At 41.5% G+C, this 21309-nt stretch overlaps 1 protein-coding gene across 5 annotated transcripts in view; it reads left to right on the top strand.

Moving 5' to 3' along the window:
* The first annotated feature begins 9577 nt into the window (after positions 1-9577).
* The window catches only part of col11a2 (collagen, type XI, alpha 2), a 50833-nt gene continuing 39101 nt past the window's right edge, over positions 9578-21309 (top strand). For 3 of the 5 annotated variants that reach the window (XM_039820740.1, XM_039820739.1, XM_039820738.1), the window contains exon 1: positions 9578-10080. In XM_039820740.1, coding sequence (XP_039676674.1) covers positions 9963-10080 — 118 coding nt within the window. In that variant the 5' untranslated portion in view covers positions 9578-9962. The remainder of the gene's footprint in view (positions 10081-21309) is intronic. The other 2 variants (XM_039820742.1, XM_039820741.1) reach the window with 1 other exon arrangement.

The raw sequence follows: 21309 nt of genomic DNA, 5'->3' as shown, positions 1-21309 counted from the left end.
CAATACAATTTTTTATTTATTTTTTTTTACAGGCAACCACAGCTTGTGATGGTGGGCGCGTTAAACCTCACCAAGTTCTAGAGTTCTAGAGAACACTCTAGTCAACTTCCTCCTAGTCTCGCATTGCCATTGGCTAGTCTACACAGTATTCTTGGATAGGAGAGTTTATTGGCATTTCTTTAAACCAATCACAATTGTTTGGGCAGCGCTAAGCCCCGGACGTAGCAATGGTGCATCTGCAAAATAGCCTCGGGAAGGAACTTGTTTTGGTGCAACATGTACGTTCAAAGATTGTTTTAGTTGTGCAACAGATAACTCAGATTCTAGCTAGCTGTCTGGATTTGCCCTGCAGAGATCTGAGGAGCAGTTGTTAAAATACCAAAACAAAGAAAGCGGAAGGCTGGGGCGTCCTCTGGCTCACCCAGTAAGAGCGTGCGCCCCATGTAGGCTGAGTCCTTTGCAGCGGCCCGGGTTCGAATCCGACCTGTGGCCCTTTGCTGCTTGTCAACCCCTCTCTTTATCTCCCCCTTTCCTGTCTATCCACTGTCACTATCTAATAAAGGGAAAAGCCCCCAAAAATAATCTTAAAAAAAAAAAAAAAAGAGCGGAAGGAACTGAGGGACATCAGGCTGAATTTCCGGCAGCACCTGAACAATGCCGGAAGTGAAACGTCGTCGATATAAACTAACTTCCTCCAGATTGAATTGATCCATTGTTTCTCTGTGATAATCACATAGGATGAGCTCTAGAAATTAAATTGTGTCATTGGAAGTATTCACGATTAGGCCAGTTTGCTTAGTGCTCATTCCTTGGTGTGCCGTTTTCATGTACTTTCTGTGTTTGGCTGTGGGTTTTCTCTGGATTTTCTTCCACTCCAAAGATGAGTAGTTCAGGTGGCATGATGAGTCAAACTTAAAAGTTAGACTCAAGCCTGTGTTGGAGTGGTTTCTGTCGTTGTTATTGTTGCAATCCCGTGCATCAGTATTGTTAAAAGCGGCCTTCCACTAGGCGATCCAACTGGGCTTTTCAGAAAACACACCTCGAACTTGTGTAATTTGTGCAGAGATGTGAATCAACAGACTTTCCAGCGTGAGCACTGATGTGGTGTGCAGAGGGCAATTTTAACCATTAGGTGTGCTAAAGATTCAGAGAAATTGTCCTTAAACGGGAGATCGACATAAGAATCATTTAAAAGACCCACAAGATGGAGTTGAGATCACAATTGTAATCCCTAGTTTGGTGTTAATAAGGCAGAACTTAACTTTATCGACGACGACTGGAACATGGAAAATGACCTGAGGTGTTGAGGATTCCTCATTCCCCCTGTAAGATATTTTTAGTAGTTTTTTATCTCAGGCATCATGTTATATCTTTGAGCCATTCATAGTAGAGTCAGCTGATGATGTCTATATTGCAGACTGACCAGAAAGATCGATCTCGATCACCCTAAAATGATCACACATGTGGGCTGGAATGTGTTGTATTTGCTCCCAAGTTCCAGGTGTGTCATCAACATCATTTTGATACATATGAGGAAAAAGGCAATAATGTAATTTTTATTTACTATTTGAACAATATAACCAGGGATACTAACAAGACAGAAAATGTGTTTTTCATTCTATGGGAACTTCAGTGCCACCTTTAAACTGAGGTCATTCTGAGGGAAACTCTGCTCCAAACTTTACTGTAGCCTACTGTGTACTGACAGCTGTTAGTGACTTCATTTGTGGAAAAACCTGCGACTTTGATTATACAAATATGCTGCTGTGTCAAAGACAACAAGGTCCCACCCTGTGTTTTAGTCAGTAGGTCAGTTAGCGATGCTTTTGTCCATCCATCCATCCATCCATCCACCTTTTCCCTCCCCACCTTAGTTTTTTCTGGAATCTCCATGTGTAAATACCGTTTGATCCCTCCTCCCTCCCTTTTGCTCTCTCTTTCTCCCTCCCTTTCACCTCCATCCTCTCGCTCCTTCTTTATCAATGGCCTTCATTCATTCCCTCTCACCCTCTGCATGCCTGTGTGCCCCCCACCACCAGCTTTCTGCCCACCAATCCTCCCACCTCCCATCTCTTCTCTCTCTCTCTATTCATTCCTGTGATTTTTTCCTGCCTGTACCTTTCCACGGCCCTAACGTCCCCTCGCAGGCAGCAGTTTCTTCAAACCTTCATTGGAGTCCTATCTCTCTCTTCCATCTTTGGCTATGTTTCATTTTGGTATTTAGATGCAGTTATTTCAGGCTTAGGCCATATTCATTGCCATTTATAAAAAAGAAAAATTGCTAGTATTTGGGGCACACTTTATAAAATTCCAGGTATTTTAGTGTTGGCTTGATATGGATCTTTTCTGCTAATGCCTCTGTGTAGCACAGTGGGGCTTTTAGTGTGGTGAATGTATGTTTTTTTTAAAGAAATTAATATACTGTACTGTGTATATGAAACCTGCTCCTTATATATATATATATATATATATATATATGCTGAAATAATTTGACTTTGTGGCTCAATATAGCATATTCTCCTCTTTCTGGTTCATGCTATATCACCAGTCTTTGTAATTGCCTTTTATTTGTTCAGCCATTATGCACCATCTGGGCAAATTACCTTCTAACAGTGAGTAATTGTGCTAAATTGAGCAAATCTTAGAGTTCACCTATTGCTATATTTGATGTCAAAGGGTAAAGGAAGCTGCATTCAACCTCCCAAAAAAGAATTGCTAAGCGTTGAAAGCCACTAATGAAACACATACACACTGAAAATGCTGAGAATGAGAGAGAAGGGAACACACACATTGCATTTTTTTTTTATTTGTTCAACTATCAAAAGACTAGTGCACTTTGTCAAAATATACAGTGTGCTCATGTATAAACTCTGTCTCTCTCACACAAACACACACTGTTATACATCAGTTGGCACGCAAACTTCAGAGCTCACCCCACACAGAATAACACACCCACTTAGGTGTACCCTTACTGTGCCTCGTCCCTCCCTAGCTCTGCCCCGTAGTCACCCCTTGTCCTCCCTCCTCCTCTTCTCCTGCCTATTTCGAGGTATGTGGTTAGCTGGGTGTGTTCGGAGGCCAGATTCAAAATCAGTGACCCATTCTCTTTCAAAATTCCCTTTTTTTTTTTTTTTTTTTTACCTGGTTTCGCACACCTACAGCAGCTTTATGCCAAACGGAGTGTGTATTCATCACACACGGACACACATACTCTTTGACCCCACTGTAAGTGCCAAGAGTATCAGTCCACTCCCTTTCTCCGTTTCCTCCCAGGCGAGCCCCTGCTCTGATCTATTTCGGTGTGTTGTGGCTAGAAGGGTGTGTGTGCATTTGTGGGCCTTGCCCAGTAAAATACAGACTTTTCAAGGAAGTCAGCAATATAATATGGCCGCTTTATTGTAATTACAAGGTTCTCTTTTGGAAATAGCGCACAGAGAGAGCTGCCCGCAGGCACTTGCTGAGTCCGTCTCTGAGAGCTAATGCCATCTCTTGCTATCCTTCTGCAGACGCCATGGTCTCGGCCTCATCCATCCTTGAAGTCTTCTCTGCTTGCATTGACCCAGATGTTGCTGCTCTATCAGCTGGATACTAGTCACCCTTTGACACAACAGCCAGTTAAGATTCCTGTACTTTCTGACTGGATGGAGTGTGAGACATCAGTTTGGTCGGTGGCCACGTCTGATGGATCTTCCCTGCAGGGATGTCTTGTGGTCTCTTGGTTCTTAAAACCCTTAAATTACTACCCAGCAAATTATAAGGCCTTTATTAATTCAAATATGGCTGACATTGAAGCTCATGGTGTAATTGAAGGGTTCACATTGACCTGTTACACAGAGTTTCTTCTGGACTAGACAAGTGGAAGCACCTGCCTTTTTGATGTCAGCATATTTTACCCCGTCGTAACATTTTAGCAGCCTCACCTCTTGGTAAAGTGGTCACTGGGATGTGCCATAAGTCTGTTTGAGGATGATGAAGTCATGCTGCTGGTGGCAGCATACATGCATTTCCTGTCCTTTGGAATTTGCGGTACCTCCATAATGTGGATGCGCAGCAGATTGTGAGAATTATACTGTTGCTAAGGCAGGGTTGCTTTATGCTGAATCTGGTAAAGGGTGTGGGCCCTCATGATGAAACACATGGGATACTAAAACTGCACCAGACAAGGTTTTAAAGCCACATTCTTCCATCTTACATGCTTAAACAGCAAAATGATCAGATGCAACATAGTCACCATATTAACCAAGCAATGGTGACTCTTTGGCGGTACACTTTTGATCATCTGAGATAACAAATCAAAGAAGTCTCCATGATAATATTGTTATATTGTAACACATTTTCTTTTGTTGTCCCTCCATATGAAACTGTCCAGCACTAATGTAATATAGACATACTTTTATTTTACCTGGCAAGTAGAGTTACAGATCTGAAGCAGCTATCCCCCACGTTACAAGACAAGGCAGTATTTGAAGCCCCCATGCACTATTTGTAAGTGACCAAATGTCTGTGGATACAGGCCTCGCTGTCGCCTTGTAGTTCACAATACACTATTTGGCAATGTTACACTATGCAACTCTGGGCTGATATAATCTGTATTTGAAATGTCCAGCAGTCCAACGGTTCCAGGTTCTGATTTACTTGTACCATTACTTGCTGGTACTTTACTGGTAAGTCTGTAAGAACGTTACTGTACAGTACATCCTTTTAATCCTACTTGGATCATGCTGTCTGTGTTTTCTCCAGCTTGCTCTCCAAACGTCTCTCTGCAGACTAAATCTCCATCAAGTCCCGTGACCTACAGAAACCTACTACACGTCAAAGCAAATGGAAGCAAGCCCCAGGATCCCACTGAGGACAGGTAGGCACCTGCTAAAGCACCTGTTGGGAACCTGCTTTACGATAGAGACACACATAACAGTTAATGAGAATTGGACACTAACACTTTCTATTGAAAATCACACATATGAAATTCTTTAAAAGCATTAACAACTCTTTAAAGCCACACCTGCTTGTTTGTCTTCATAGGGGAAGCTGTTGCCTACTGTAATAATAATAGTTAACATTATTTCTACAGCACAATGAACATTGAACACAAAGGGCTTTACATAATAGCACATTATCATGACACGTGATCAAAACAAAACAAGGATAAATGCAATGAAATAGGGTACAATAAATAAAAATGAATAAGACAAAATATAATAATTGTTAGGTAAAACCACTTTAGGAGAAAGCATGTCAAAATGGTTTTGTTTGGAAAGTGTGGACAGAGTTACATTACCACCTTTGGATTAATCATTAAATAACTGAATCAGATTGATACGTCATAAATATCCAATAAACCTAACCTGAACACACACACACACAGAAACGTCAAAACAAGCATTCACATACATGCCATCAAGACCCCCATCTATAGAAAACAAAACCTATAATTATAATACTTGAAAATTTAATTTCTGTAATAAACAACAACAAACAAGGCATATTTTGGCCAGAACATCATTTTTTAGTGATGTCCCTGATGGAACCATGGATACAACAGACTTGGTGATTACAATCCTTGAATATGAATCCTTGGGTTTAAGTGAATAAAAACTGTACATGCACAAACATGCAAAGTCTTGCACAAACACATACCACAGATGTCTCTTGGGTTGTCTCTTTTTATGACATGTGGCATCTACTTTCAGCATAAGCATAAGGAGGCCAGAACAGTCTCTTCTCAAAAAACACTCGATCCACTGTGTCCAGACAGCCAAAATATAAAACCAGATCAGCCACAGCGAGGGAGCATTTCCTGGACTTTCTGATTTAGTACGTATAACCTCGCATTGAAAATAACATTTCAGTGAAGCTACAGTGTGTACAAAAGAAGGGAAATAACTTCAACTAGGCATTTAGGTACATGACAAATTCTGGGTTTATATTATTTATACTTTTATTTTGATTGCATTTAATGCTCTAATATATGGTTTCTCTTTTCATCTCTTCTGGTGAACTCTTTAGTCCTCTTGGTTTTTCCATTCCATCATAGAAATCTTTTAAGGTTTTTCTTCTAGATTTGAGAACATGAAAGTCTATATTTGCCTTCTGGTTTCCATATACAGTAGTAATATATATAGGTATAAAAAAACTGCCCTAGCCCTTTTTTCCTTATGATTCCTGATGGATAATTGCTAGATGCAGCAGCCTAGTTGATGGTTTCAGAGAGTGATCACACAACAGCCGCTCCTTCTCATTCTACATACATCAAAGCTCATCTTATAGTTCCTTCTGAGACGGCAGTACAATTTTCGTCATTTGGCTGCCTCGCGTGCACTCTCATAGACAGCACGTTGCCGCTGAACAGAAGATAAACCATGGCAATTGTACTTTAAGCGTGTCCCTTTTTTCTTTCTCTGGAAATTAGTATCCAGTAGACGTGTATTTTGGGGAAAGAGATTAGAGATGGTGGAGGCAGTCATCTTATGAACCCCTGGGTCCAAAAATGAATCCCACATTGTATCAAAAGAAATGTAGCTAGCCCTAGCAGAAACCTGGAGAGCCTCCACTCTGTGGTTTATGGTATATGCAGTACTATAGTTTTGTTTCTTTATTTACACATATGCTTCTTTAAAAAAAAAAAAAATATATATATATATATAATTTGGGAATGTGAAGGAGAATTGCCTAAAAACAACATCAAGAACACTTGATGCACGGACAATTCGTACAGTGATACAAGTACACTAACACTATCATTAACAGAGTTTGCATAAGACAATAAGGATGAAGGAGAAAATAAACACAAATTATGAAAACAGTAAAAAAAGTAATAATCATACTAGGCCTTTAGATTTGTATGACAAGGGACATATGGTTGTATGGAAGAAGTCATTTCAGAGCTAATTTAAAATACTGTGAAGACAAAAAAAATTTAAAGGCAGAGAATTTCAAATGTAGGACCCTCTGTGGAATATTAACTCAGAATCATTAACTGGTATTGGGACGTATGGGAATAAGGGGCTGTGTGTGGAATAATTATAAAATTGATAATTGTATGCATATATGTCATGCAAGGGTGAAGGGCTCTTTTTAAGGAACTGTGAACATATAAACCAAACTGGAATGGTTCACTTGATAAGTTCAATCACTGTGAAATATTTAGTCAATGGGAAGGATATTATGCTGATATCCTTAAACGTGGCCAATTTACGTACACATATTACAAATGTTTCTCTCAAAGGTAAAGCAAAGGAAGACCATTAAGTTTTACTTTATTTTGCCTTTACATTTTCTTTCCTAAGCCCCTTTAGAAAGAATGATAGTGAGGAGATGTTGTCATGAATATGCCTCAGAAAGCAAACACAATCCCCTTGCCCCTCAGAGAATCAGACAGAAATGGGGGGAGGAAGGGTAGTTAGAAAGTGTGCTATAGAGCATCAAGGGATAATTATGGTTAATTGCTGCTTTCTGCATGTGGAGTCTGCATTCAAAGAAAGTCACTAACCTTGGGCTTAGTGACTATAGAAACCTTTACAAGGCAGACAGCAGAGCACAGGGGATAGCTTTGAAATATAGGAGATGCTATTAAGTGTTTATGGCAGGTAGGGATATGAAAGTGTCTTTGACGATTATGAAAGGAATGTCTCTTTGAGGTTCCTGCTAAAGTTGGTTTAAAGTTTGTCCCAGTGGTTTGATATCTTCTCAGTAGCAAATAGAATCTGTGGCTTGAAGACTAAACTTTTCTTGGCAAAGCATGTGGTGTGACTTACAGATGTGACAAAAGCATATATGCTTCATATGTAATCCAATCCAGTAACATTAAAGTAAATACTACTTTTGTGACGCTTATAATGTTCAGTTCCTATTGCCTCTGGTAATTCTTTAGTTTGTGTTGTTGCGATGGAGTTCAGTATCTTGTCAGGCGCCATTTCTTTGCCACAAAGGATGCCTGGTGATTTCCCCCAATTATTCCTGTTTGAGTAACATTTCCTTAAAGCTACAGTGCTCAGCTGTTTAGCTGCTGCTCAGCTGTAAATGGAAGTCAGAAATTATTGAGAAGCAGATGAAAATATTGTTGATTTGGGCTTCTTGACAATAAGAAAAGTAGAGAACAACACCAGCCTTATCCCTAATAATTGGGGTTGCAGGAGACTTCTGAGAATTATACTGTATAGTGTATTCATTTGTCAGATGTATTTTCAATTTATAGATATTAAAAAGGTCTGAAATATATCATTATTTCTAGAAAACCTCACCTGGACCAGGAAAAGCAGCCCATCCTGGAGTCAGACCTGGGAGAGGAGCTTGCAGGAGAGTGCATGGTGCCCGGGTCTGTACCCTGGTTGGTCTGAGCCTGAAGAAGTCCACTACCTGGTAGGTGTAGGGGTGCGGTGCATAGTCAGCTGAGCAGCAGGTGGAGGCAGGGGTCTTGGCGTGGGAGGAAGGGCCAGTCTGATCTAAACCTGAGTGGTGCTTAGTTATTGGACATTCAACGCCCTGGAAACACTACACGCCACCAGAACAGCTTCAGTGCTCCTTGGCATAGATTATTTAAGTTTCTCTAACTCTAGGTAATGATCATTTCTTCCGGTTTATATTCTTTCACTTGGTTGTGGTCGTGGGCATTTTGGGACATAGAAATGTTTAAAAAAAAAACATAATATTTTGTCACATACCTTCACCTATTAATGCTAATTATTTTGACCAATTGTCAACCCCAAACTGTTTGAGCAGCATGTCAAGTGTTGTGTGTCATGTACTGTATCTGTACTTAACTTAAGCATCATAGACTCTTTTAACAAATTGATTTGTAAAAACATTGTTTCCAAAGAATTGATAGGACTGGACACAAGTTCATTACACACTACACTCTAATTTACAAACAGTCTGGTTTTCTTGGGCCTCTCTTTCTTTCTTTCTTTCTTTCTTTCTCTCTCTCTCTCTCTCTCTCTCTCTCTCTCTCTGTGTCTCTCTATCTCTGTCTCTGTCGCTCTCTGGCTCACTCTTTCTATCTCTCTCTCCATGCACACCTGAGAGCTGACGCTGCAAAACAAGGCCACGTGGGACTGACCAATCAAAACGCGAGGAGAGCTCCAAGGATTGCGTGAAAGGGGCGTGTTGAGTTGCGCGGACAGAAGCCTGATTGGCTGGCCGAACGCTCACTCTTCTCTGCTGGCACACAGCGTGGTGAGTGGTCCTGCTGTCTTATCTACCACCGGTTCTTCATGGTTTATAAAGGCGGTCTTTTCATGCCACAGATACAAAGTCAAGACAGCAGGAAGTAGAAAAGGTAAAGAGACTGTAATACTCTGTTTAGGATTAGTTCAGTGAGAATCCGAGACAGACAGAAAATGATGTCTGAGGTGAAATATGTGTATAGGCCAATCATTAAAAACTCTAGTTCACAATCTCAGACGTTCCTCCTTACACGTAGATCAACGTATGTGCCCAGGGCGCAATTACGCACGCCCTCTCTCTCCCTCTCTCCTTTGCCATTCTCTCTCTCTCTCTCTCTCTCTCCCCCCCCACCACCACCAACACACACACATGTTCTCACTCTTCGTGGGAGTAAGTGTGTAAGTAAAGAAGGGAAGAGGGAAAGAGAGAGAAGGGAGAGAGAGAGAGAGCGTGATTCCAGGTCTCTCTCTGCTGCTCTCTCCACTTTGGGTACTCGTACCCAGTCTGACTCAATGGGGCTTTAGCACTAAGGGGTTAAACGTTAAAATAAAAGATATTTATTCACCCCAAACCCCCTTTAGTGTTTAGGTTTTGTGCATTAAGATAGACATACATAGGTCACTCATTAAGGACAGTCTCCGGGAGAGAGGCAGAGACGTCTCCAGAGGCGTGCCTTTTTGTCTGTTGCCTCGCAGAAGGGTCAGTCGGGTCCCTCTCGTCGGCTGGCTTTCTGTGAGCGGATAACTTCCACCATATCCTACATTTACAGCTCAACCAGGCCGGCAAACTACTGCAACACTATGGATACCGGAGATTGTCCCTTCCGTAAGAAACGGAGACCATGGCGCATGGACTTCTCATCCTTTGCCTTGGTAATCGTGGCGCTCGCCGTGTGCCAAACGACCGTGGTTCGGGCAGGTAAGACGGGTTCTCTTATCAACAGTTTTGATGTTTATTGTGCTTGTTAAACGAGACTTGGTCGTATTATTTACCCATCTTTAGTGTGTTTTTTTTCCGTTTAAGGCGACTTTACTTTTCGCTGTCTGGATTTATTGTGCGTAATGAATCCATTATGAGTCCATTATCGGACACGTGCGCACCTGCGTGCTTTTTCCATTTTATCCAAGACATGTGGTCAAGTCAACAATGCCCAACAGCAATGGACCCACACTATCCCAATATCCTATCTAAATAGTGTTTGTTTTAGTTTTTTTGCGTCGATACCTGCATATTGTATCTCTGCTTATTTTCATCCCAGGGCGACTTGTGTTTTCTGACTTGTTCCTAAAGGCCTTATGTGACAGTGAGATTTGGTAATAGACAGAAGTTAGATGGAAAATACGAATAAGTGATGCGATGGAAATCTAAGTGTCCGATAATTGAGCTATATTTTAGGCGCTGTGTCTCTAAAGGTCCATCCCATAAAACAAATGAAGAATAAATCTGATTGTTATTTTGTGTTTGCATTAAAAAAAAAGGTTGTTTTTCTTATCGGGTAGCTGAATTCTCGCTAGCCTTAACAAACCCTGTCCGATAATGGACACTCGGTCACTATCAGCCACTGGCCATGGAGTAGAGGCGTTATAAAAGCACATGAATTGCTTTTTGCTGCAGGAAAACATACACACGCGTTATTACGTTTTTTTGTCGCTTCTTTGGACATCATTTCCCCGACTGTCCCTCTGTGGGTGCGCATTGCATGCAGCCTGCTGACAGGTGTCACCTCGCCAAGTGCTGCGAATAGCCGCTGAGCTCAATCTTTCAGGTGCTTTTTTCCATTTTGAACAACTTGCCTGCTGCTGACTTTATCTTTTATTATTTTCCGATAAATTCTGTTTCACTACTAAGAAACACATTTGGTTTAACAGGATGGGGCTCATTTTACGCACTTCTGTGGCCCGTTATCCGCAGGGGGGCATGGGGTAGGACGGTGCAAAGAGCTGCTTCACTCGCTTTTAGGGAGCTTTTGTCGACCGTTTATGACATTTTTACTATGATTTTTTTTTTTCTCCTGAATTGCAACTGAACATTGGTCTGTGAGTAAACTGGGCTGTGGATACAGGCTGTTGGCTGAATGTTTACCAGCTCAGCCTGTGCACCAGTCCTTCCATCACTGCCTATGGTTGTGCAGGGAGGAGGGATTTCTGTAGGACGTTTGTGGGATGTGACCATAAGCATTCATGGAAAGTTGATTTTGCGTTTTTCCCCCATTGAAGAACAACATTCTATGTTTGTATTCCTTATAACAAATAAAAGTAGAATCATATTAAGAAGCCATTTGGGTTTGATTGCGAACATTTTCCCAGTCGGAATTTATCAGTATTATTTTACTTTAAGGTTTTACGTTCTGTCCCCCCCAACCACACACACACACTCCCCCATGGCTGTATTATATTTCACTCCGCGCAGTTTAGATCAGTTCACCTAAAAGGAATGATCTGTATGCGCTGCAGTTCCCTGACGGACCGCTAGTCGTCTTGAGTTATTTTTAACACAGAGTCTCCATTGATTCACCTGAGTCCAGATCGCTTCTGATCTGACTGAAGACTTCTGATGCGGAATGGCACGCGCCAAGGAAATGAATAAAATTAAAGAGCAGTGCATTAATGATTAATTTTTGAAGTGCAACACGACTTTAATTGTGATGTTTGAATACATGCTGTGAGGTTTTAGGCTAATTAACATTTTTAATTACGATTTGGCTCAGTGGATCTGAAGTTAGTTGGAACATATGTTTTCTAACTATAGCCTACTTAGGCTATATGATAAGTTTGACTCCTTTGGCTGAGACACATCATGCAGATTATGATCAGAAACACGAAAGCAGGTTTGCTTTACACGAAGTATTTTTTTTAGAGAAATAAATTGGCTTTAAGTTGCAGTGGACAGGTGGATCAATGGCTCTTTATTCTTCGTTTGTAGAACTTGCTGGGACAGTTTACGGACCAAGGGGGCTTTTGTACCATAAATTGCCCTCCTCCAGTGTATTCTTTGGCCCCGTTTCCAATTTCAGATTGCGAGAGGCGATTGCACCTTCCCGTCGTCTCCCGTGTGTATTTTGGAGGCGGAAGCCTGAGACATTTTTTTGCTTTTTTTATGAATAGGTTATTATGCGGCGGAGCAGCTCGCTCGTATGGGTTTGGGAGTGAAAGCAACCAGTGTCTCCGTGTCTGTGTGCGCTTTGTACAGTTCTGTTTGTGCATATGCGTCTGTAAGCTATGGATGTTTTTTCGCAGTCCAGGGTGTGGAAATGTATACCACATCAATGTTAATGTGCCTCTGTGTGCCACACCTCGTGCAGATTGTATTTCTCATGTTAAAGGATGCTTATAGACGCTGTGCGCGCAAAGGCGTTCGTTTGCTTGTAGAAAAGCATTTTAATCACCTGACCCTGTGATAATGTCAGAGTGACGCAAATACAACACTCCTTTTTACCTGTTAGCGCGTGCGTGCTCTTTGCGTGCACAGGCATGCAGCGTCCCTTGGGCGCTCACAGTGGAGTTGGCCTCACGCGCTGGGCCACTGCGCGGTGCGACTGTTTGCGCGCTGCGACTGTTTGCGCGCTCCCGGGCTCGCAGTGTGGTGCCGCATCACAGATGTTAGTGTAAACTATAACAGCGCCCCACCCAAGCAGTGAAGCGACCGATTTAGAGAAGAAAGCGGTCAGGATCTTTCATGTTTATTCTCTCTTCCCAGAGAGAATGAAGACTTGAAAAACGGGAGGAGGAATGGATGAGGCTCCCAGAGAGCAGTCGGCCTAGGAAGGCATGAAAGCAGAGTTTTGTTCAAAGGAGGAGAAAATCAGAGGGCAATATTTTCTTGACATGGATGTTCCTCAACCTCATTTCAAAGCAGAGCGCTCCTCAATGGGAAGTCTGTCTCAGTTTGGCTAAACATAACATAACCCCGCTCTCTCTCTCTCTCTCTCTCTCTCTCTCTCTCTCTCTCTCTCTCTGCTGGTGAATGGATCTACTATGTGTGGCGGAGGAGCAGGCCTTTGACAGCTCATTCCTGTGACTGTATGGAAGTGTGTGGTATTTCAGGCTTCTGTTGGTCACATGTGACCCAGTCTGGCAGCTTTAACCTTGTCCCTTTGGTTTTTCCTTTGCTTTGTCATCATTTTTCCCATGAGCCATGTGGCTCTAGTGATCCACATCCATTCTGTCTCCTTTATTTTTTTTTTTTTACCCATGTGTCCAGTTTGATCACTTAGTACTGGCTAGTCTTGGCTAGTCAGATGCCTTTTCCCCATCAGATTGCGTTGCACATCTTCTTCAGCACTTAGATGAAGAACTATGAGCCGTCACCAATAAGATTCAACTTTTCATGTAGTCCTCAAATAATTTTGGTGGGTGGGAATTGGCAGTTGACTTTTTTAACTTATTAATCAAATGACTTCCTTCTGCAAAAATTAGATTTGGTTGATCCAGAAAGAACTCGCATATCACTAAACATTCAGCTGGCTGACCAGACTTGTTTGCCAGGCAGAGCTTATACTCTCATTCTGCATTTACATTCTACCTCCTTTGCCAAGATTGACAAACCACACTGCAGCCATAGCTCAACCCTAAACTTAACCATGAGTAATGTAAGATTGCTACGTTGGTGGTGGAACACCATGCCTGGGAGGACCGGCTGCATAGGACACTGAATTTGGGGCAAAAATGTCCCTTCTCTCAAAGTGTTCTATTTTATTTTATTTTCTTAATGCTGGTTACCATATCATTATTGTCATCCAGTTTCCAGACTATTAACAAAGTGGACAGCTGAATATGTGCACACTGGCACTGATTTAGGCTCAGTTTACGGATGCCTTTAAAATAGATTAGTTTGAGTGGGAATTTACATTACTGACATTTCCTTTTCACATTCATCACTTCTCTGAGTAACTGCTGGTTTGAAGCCTACAAAAAATGAACTCTTCCTTTTCAGAACTACTATTGAGAGGCTTATAAGTATCTTTTTGGCTAGGAGACTGTGACTGTACGCTAGACACACTCACCAACCACAGATAAATTGATGAATCATTTGCATGGACAGATAAGACCCAGACTGTGGTTGTAAAATCAAAACACACAGAAATCAAAGCTCAGATACACATAAAAACTTCTGAGGCCTCGGCTCTAAACCATAACATCCCCTCAAACTGGGAACTCGTAAAAGGCCTTTCTCAGAGAAGACCACATTAGCACCGTAGACTTCAGCGAACACAGTGAGTAGAAGATAGATCTTCCTTCCTCGGTTTCAAAGGTGATGATTTTGTGTTTTGTGTGTGTGTGGATAGTTAGGCGTCGTTCCTCCAAGGCATTCTGTTTTAGCAGAAGATGTACAAGGATGGCGGGAGAGCGTGCCAACTTTATAATGACAGGCTATAGGATGCTATTCCCAGTCACTGTTATTTTGCTGCTTCTAGGAAGTCAGTGTAGGAGGGTGCGGAGACCAGCGATGTGCTGTAATGTTAATGTACATCTCTTTTCCAGACATCAATACAGTTTATCCATTTGAAAATAGTTTTAAATGTCGGTTTACGATAGTTGTTTGCTTGAAATGGGATGAGCGGAAAGTTCCACAATTCAGTCTATCGTATGTTAGAAGACATAAGAGGGTTTAAAATATATATTTCACAACTTATGTGGGACTATCTGAAGTGGCCTAATGTATCTAGCCCCAATTATCCAATAATATAAGTAACATACACCATTTCTTTATTCTTTTTCCAAACCTGATACTTTCTGATAAGGCTCACAAGCAGACTGTTAGCCTATCCCAGCATGCATTGGGATGAAGTTACAGGAAAAGGAAAAATGTGCCAGCAAAAGCAACCCAATCATTACACCCTGCAAGTAATGCCAACCTAGCTGTTTACTGTGCTCTTACTAACCTTCAGATATGGATTAATCATTCTAACTATGCAATGGACGTAAATCAATAAGTGTTGGTGGCATTAGTGCAGCAACCAAAACAGATATTCAGTAAAAGGACAACAGGATTTGTAGTATTTATTTCCTGTGTTCATCTATTTTACACAGCGTAGTTTTCAGATATTTGATTTTGCATCTCCCACTATCACACCATCTCCTCACACTTGTTTTTCCAGCTAAATTACACCTATAAAGATCCCTGGAATGTAGTGTAGATTTCGGATGTGGGGATTTCCACACTAAAAAGGTGTAGCTATAGACAGTGATAATGATTATTATGTGATGCAGGCCCACTGCTGTTACACTTCTGTTTATTATAAGTCAGACTTGTCAACTCTGGCTTAGACTCTGAAATAAATGTAGGTATTCAGATACCATTGATCACTGTTATTAAATAAAGATATATAAATATATTGGCTGGGGGTTATAAAACATGTCATAAAAACTTTGTGGGATATCATTTTTGTTTTGCTGTAAAATGGTCCAGATCGTCGAATCTCAACTATTGGCAGCTTTCCATCAATTATAATGTCAGCAGTAAAATGTGATATCAGTTGAACCTAAACAGAGTTACAGTGACGCTGTGTAACAGTTTAGTGTAAGACATGCAAGTGCAATCAGAGCTGAGCTGTGCAGTCTGACCATTCAGTACAGGCACATCAATGGGCTTCTAACTTGTGCCGTCGCTGACTGTCTGCCCTATGTGATCGTAAGGTACAGAGAACCACTGACTGTCTCCTGGTCAGGGTCCTGGGGTCCCATGTAGGCCTTGTGGTGTGAGTATCTACCCTCAGGTCCAAAGTAAGACTGTGGCCTCCAGCCCTGAAACCACACGAGACTCCAGCATGATACACGTTGGCAGCATCAGCGCAGCACACACACAGACTGGCACAGACCACATAATGGTACACAGGGGACAGTAGAGTGCTTGGGCATACGCTGGCAGCAGCTCCTCAATGGAGGGAATGATGAAAGGCTGCGACACAGTTAATGTTGGCACAGAACCGTAGTGACGGATAAACCACATGGAGTGAATGTGGAATTCATTAGTACTGACCCTATAAAATTAGGGCAGATAGAGGCAGGTGTAAAAAGCTAAAAAGCACGATAAAAAGCTAAAGTATGGATCTTAGTAGCAAAAAAGAATACTCTTGTAATAGAGAAGTTCTTTGACTATGATAAAGGATTAAACCTGAAATGCAGGTTTGGTGTTTATATACTATGTGAATTGATGGCATGCTTAGTTTCACTGTGAGACGCGTAATGTTCCACTTTCCTTAAGTTTTGTGTCCTTTCTAAAAGCTTCCTCCAACAAGTAAAACCAACTTGCATACATTCAGCAATCTTTAGACTTTTCAAGTTCTCTGTTCTTACAGAAAGTGCCTGCAACATTCTTTAAGATTGCTGTTTTGACGTGGGGACAACCGAGATGCTGTTCGATTCTATTCAAAAATGACATTTGACAGATTTTCCACTAGAATGAACTCGCTAGAATTTCGGAATCTCTTTTCTCCTCAGTAACACTGCTGTCTGCATACTTTACTTTGATTATTTTAATCAGTTTTTAAGACTTTTTATGCAGTGTAGACATTGTAATTATCATCATTAATGGAAATCCCTCATTATACTGTATGCAGCACCATTTGGGTTTGAATTGCTCAAGTTATTTAATTTTTATATTCCAATCTGTTTTGAACTTCCAAATGTAACTTTTGTATTTGCTATTGAGTCCTCTGGTATTACGGGATGGACTCGTTGAAACCTCTGTGATGGCACGATCACCTCACTGTCATTATGTTCAGGATTTACCTACAGTACATTCATATAACACAAAGAATAGTTCTGTATTGGTCTTTTTCCTTTCAGAGCAGCTGCCCAGACACTGTCATATGGCTACATGATAATTAACACCACAGTGACAAACCAAACTCTTTATTTATACCATATACATAATGTAAAGTACTCATAATGGATTTTCTGTCTGAGTACACAAGGCATTATAAATAAATCGTAACTACAGAGCACCATGTTGAAAATTATAACCTACAGTAGCTTATACGCCTAGCCGTCGTGGTCAGCTGGGTGGATGGGGAGACAGCTGGTGATTGAGAAACAACTGGAGTTTAGTTTATGCTTTTCAGTTTTAAAATTTGTTTTATATTTAACTTTTTGTAATGTATGATGCTTTCTGGAGATCTTATGTTCATGTTTTTCTCATCTCAGGCCCCTGAAAAAAGCCAGGAAAATGCCAGGAGACTCAACTATTGAGACAGAAACTTTGGTGGTCAGATAAATTTGTGCATCCATGTGTGTTAATCTGTGGTCAATATTGCATGTCCCTCTTGCTCTGTGTCTTAACACTGTGGTCGTTGTGTAAAGGTGAGAGGTGAGGGGTCAACATGTCAGCTGGAGTGTGTGTCTGGTATTTTGCACAGCTGTACTAAAAGAAGAAAGGGCACACACACATATGCACACTTAGAAATAGTTACACAGAGCATATAAGGCAGGAAGACCAGGAGAGGTTTTCAGTTGTCACCTCACACAAGCATGAAGTAGTATGATGACCCTGGGCTCAGGGGGCCGAGATGGCTGTGTGTGTTCATGCCATATACTAAGGTTTCAACATAGAAGCATATTCGTAATATTTAAATCACCCAGGATTCTCTTTGGTCATTTTTTTTAGCTTGAGCTGAGTGCACTCTGCCTCTGACTCAATGCATGTTGTGATAGGCCCCAGCCTAAATAATAATCAGGTATACATAAAAGGATGGAATATATATGGAATATGATCATTATATGCGACCCATCACAGGAGTCTGTTATTCCTATTATGTAGGAATTTGGGGTTTGCTCAGTGTTTCATGTTGGCTTTATGAGAAACCCAACGAGCTGAATCCCTTTACTGTGCAAACTCTCTTGACCAGTGTTTCTCAGCTGATGTGTCATGTGCATGCAGGTCCTAATCTGTGTGTCCAGACAGAAGAGGTGTGTGTGTGTGTGTGTGTGATCTGTCAGTCAACTCATTTACCCTGTTAGCTGACAGAATATACAGACTCTGCTTAATAGTTACTTGTTCAGTAAGCATTAGCATTGCTTTTCTCACACTACTGTGAGTGAGTCTGTATGCATAGTGTGTGTGTGTGTGTGTGTGTGTGTGTGTGTGTGTGTGTGTGTGTGTGTGTGTGTGTGTGTGTGTGTGTGTGTGTGTGTGTGTGTGTGTGTGTGTTCAAGCCTTTCAACAGAGTCTGACTGTATGCTCTGTTAACAGTGAAGCATGTCACCAAGTTAATTAAATCTCTTTTAGCTCCATCTAGTGGCGGCCGGGGTGAACTACAGTAATACAAACAGTGCTGAAAAATATTGCAGTTTTAGCAGCACACCTCATTTTACAGTGTGCCTGCCAACCTGGGTATCACATGTGTTTTCTATCAGGTCGTATTAAGATGGTGGTCCGCATGTTTGGTCATTTGTGGATGTGTGGAACTGAGTGGGTTAGAGTATATATGGTTGTTTCAGCCCTGGGGCACCTGCACATTTACCACAGTGCTCCTTTATACACCAAACAGCATATCATTATTTCAGATTATTTAACATCCCTTTCAGGGATTTACATACTAGCTCAATGAAAGGATTAAACACTGAATCAAAATATTTTGCCTAAGAAATTATTTTGGGTTCAGTGAAGTCGAGCCACGGTGTTTGTAAATGTCTGACATGTTGGTATTTATTGAGCCTCAGCTTCATATTGTAACATCATGACTTTATTAAAGCACTATTTAATGTTCTCTCAGTGCCATTTGAACTGAAAATGGCCTTTTTCATTTCAGTCAGTGCAGCTGTCAGTCGGGATAACTGTACAGGCTACTGTAATCTTTACCTACAGCGGCGGTTGTAACTGCCCTCACGTGTCTGGGAGCCCTGTTTCCTGTCTTAATGATAGCAGTGTGTAATTGGCCCGCGTTTACATCAAAAGGCTGCAGCCATCTGTGAGCGCTTATGGTAAGAAAGACCGATGGAGTGGGAAGAGGGAGAAGAAAGAAAGTAAAGAGAGAGAGTTTATTCCCCTGGCTTTCTGTTTTTCTACCTTGTCTAGTTTCATATTTGCCACTCCTCATCTCACAAGGTGTGTTGGTGCAGTTTTCCCTGCCTGGGCTGTGTGAGGCTATGTACCTCTGTGGCCCTGTGTGTTATTTTTGTGGGTGTGTTTTTGTCGTGATTGTGGTCCTCCAGGCAGGAAGGGCCCCGGCTGCAGATGTGAGCTGGGCAGGCAGCAGGGAACAGAGCGGCACATTGTACTGGGGGTACTGGGGGAGCTCAGGCTGCAATCTGATCCAGTATCCTGCCATCACAGAACCACGCTGTCTACTGTCACTGCCTGACCCCTCAAAATACACACACATACACTGCACCTTTGCCTGAACCGCTCTCTCCCTCCTTCGTCCTCTCTCTGCCCTCCCGCCTTTTAACCCTCAACCGCTTTCTCATTCCCAGCATTCCTGTGCAGATGTGCAAAAGTCTTGAAAAGCATGGAAAACAAATTCAATGTCGCTCAGGTATTGGAAAGTTTGAAAAGTTTGGAAATTGCACAGAAAGTCTGGGGGAAAAAGACAACCTTATTGTTTTCCTGTCCCTTCCATTTTGAATGTTACAACATGTCATGAACTAAAGTCCACTAAAGACACTGACATCTGGGAAAACAGTTTTTTTCCCCTCTTCTTCATATGTGTCTTCATTTCTGTTTTTACCTGTCTCACGTTTCCACTTTCACTGACTAATCTCTGTTCATTTTCGCCTTCTTAGGGAAGTTTCTGGTTTGGATGGTTCATGTAGCATCATGATATCACTCAATCTAACTTAAGCTTTCCATCCTCCTTACGTATGGCTTATACTGTACATCCTTTTCTTTTTCACCTCCTTCCTCACTTCATGTCTTCCTCTTACCCCCTTCTCTTCCTCTTTCTCTCCGTGGTGTAGAGTGACGTTAATGGACTGTGGTCTAGACACCCTGAGGCAACATCAATGCACCATTTGCTCTGTCTGACTAAATATTACCATCTGTGGGTCCATTTGACTAAATGTTGACTCTGAGACACTAGGTGTCACCTAAACACACGTACCACTGATGGGATCAGTCTGAGTGTTAGGACAAACACAAGGAAACTTCCCCATCAGAGCATCGTAAGTGGCGGTGATAACTTTGACGAGAGGAGTCGGCAGATTAATGTTAATGTACGTGCGCAAACTATCATTCCATTTTAAATGGACAGCTGTGCCTCCAGCTGACACATTGTAGTTAAATAAGAGTGGTGCATAAGCTGCATCCATCTGTGGTTTTGCACTGTACAGTTCCTTACTGTACCAGTAGGTGATATATTTAGCAATAGTGGGGATGGGCTCCCTCATTGTGTTAGTGCCATGCTGTTCCATGCTCTGTTGTACTTTTACAACATGCTGAGGTGTGCATGATTACATCATTTCTGCGTACATGTAATAATTGTTGATTAATGTGGCTGTTGAATGAAAATAAATCCAAACGTGTAATTTTACAGACTGCATTGCAGGAGGGCTTGGTTGTTATCTTTTCATCAGCGTTGTAGTTTTTATACAGTCAATGCATCACTGCCACCATAAGTTTATTATGGGAAGTGCCACAGCAGGGCTGGCTGTAAATGAATTTAATTGTCTGTTAAAAGCAAAGTTGGCTCTTTGGTGCACCTCAAACACAGGAAGGCTAGCCAAAAGTGAGGGAGGATAATGGAGTTCAGGAAAATGTGAATACTGGGTGTTGTTGCACAATGTAACTTTATAGCTGCCTCACTTCAAAACCATAGGGACCCATCAAGGTGTTGTAACTGTCTAAGATAGATTTTATAATCGCATGCGATTTGGGTTCTCTGGCTGCAAAATATTTTTAAAGTGTGTGCAAACCTTCTGTTTTCAAACCTTGGCAGAATTTGTGTCATGCATATTTGTCATTCCACTTGAATTAGACGGCAGGGTACACAGCAGCTCGGCATCTTGGGAGAAGATAAACAAACAATGCGTAGCATGCAGAGGTGAAATAACAAAAATGATCATTTCAACAGAAACACATTGAACAGCCAATTTTTAAATAACCAATTATCTCAATAAGCATGATTTGGACAAGACTGAGCAACACTGTTCTGTAACCAGACAGTAAAAGTTAACTCAAGTGAGTAATTAGACATCCACCCTATTAAAATGT

This window comes from Perca fluviatilis, chromosome 13 (genome assembly GCF_010015445.1).
Source record: "Perca fluviatilis chromosome 13, GENO_Pfluv_1.0, whole genome shotgun sequence".
Classification (NCBI taxonomy): Eukaryota; Metazoa; Chordata; class Actinopteri; order Perciformes; family Percidae; genus Perca; species Perca fluviatilis.
Note: the sequence above shows the minus strand (reverse complement) of the source record. Positions and strands in the feature narration are given on the sequence as shown.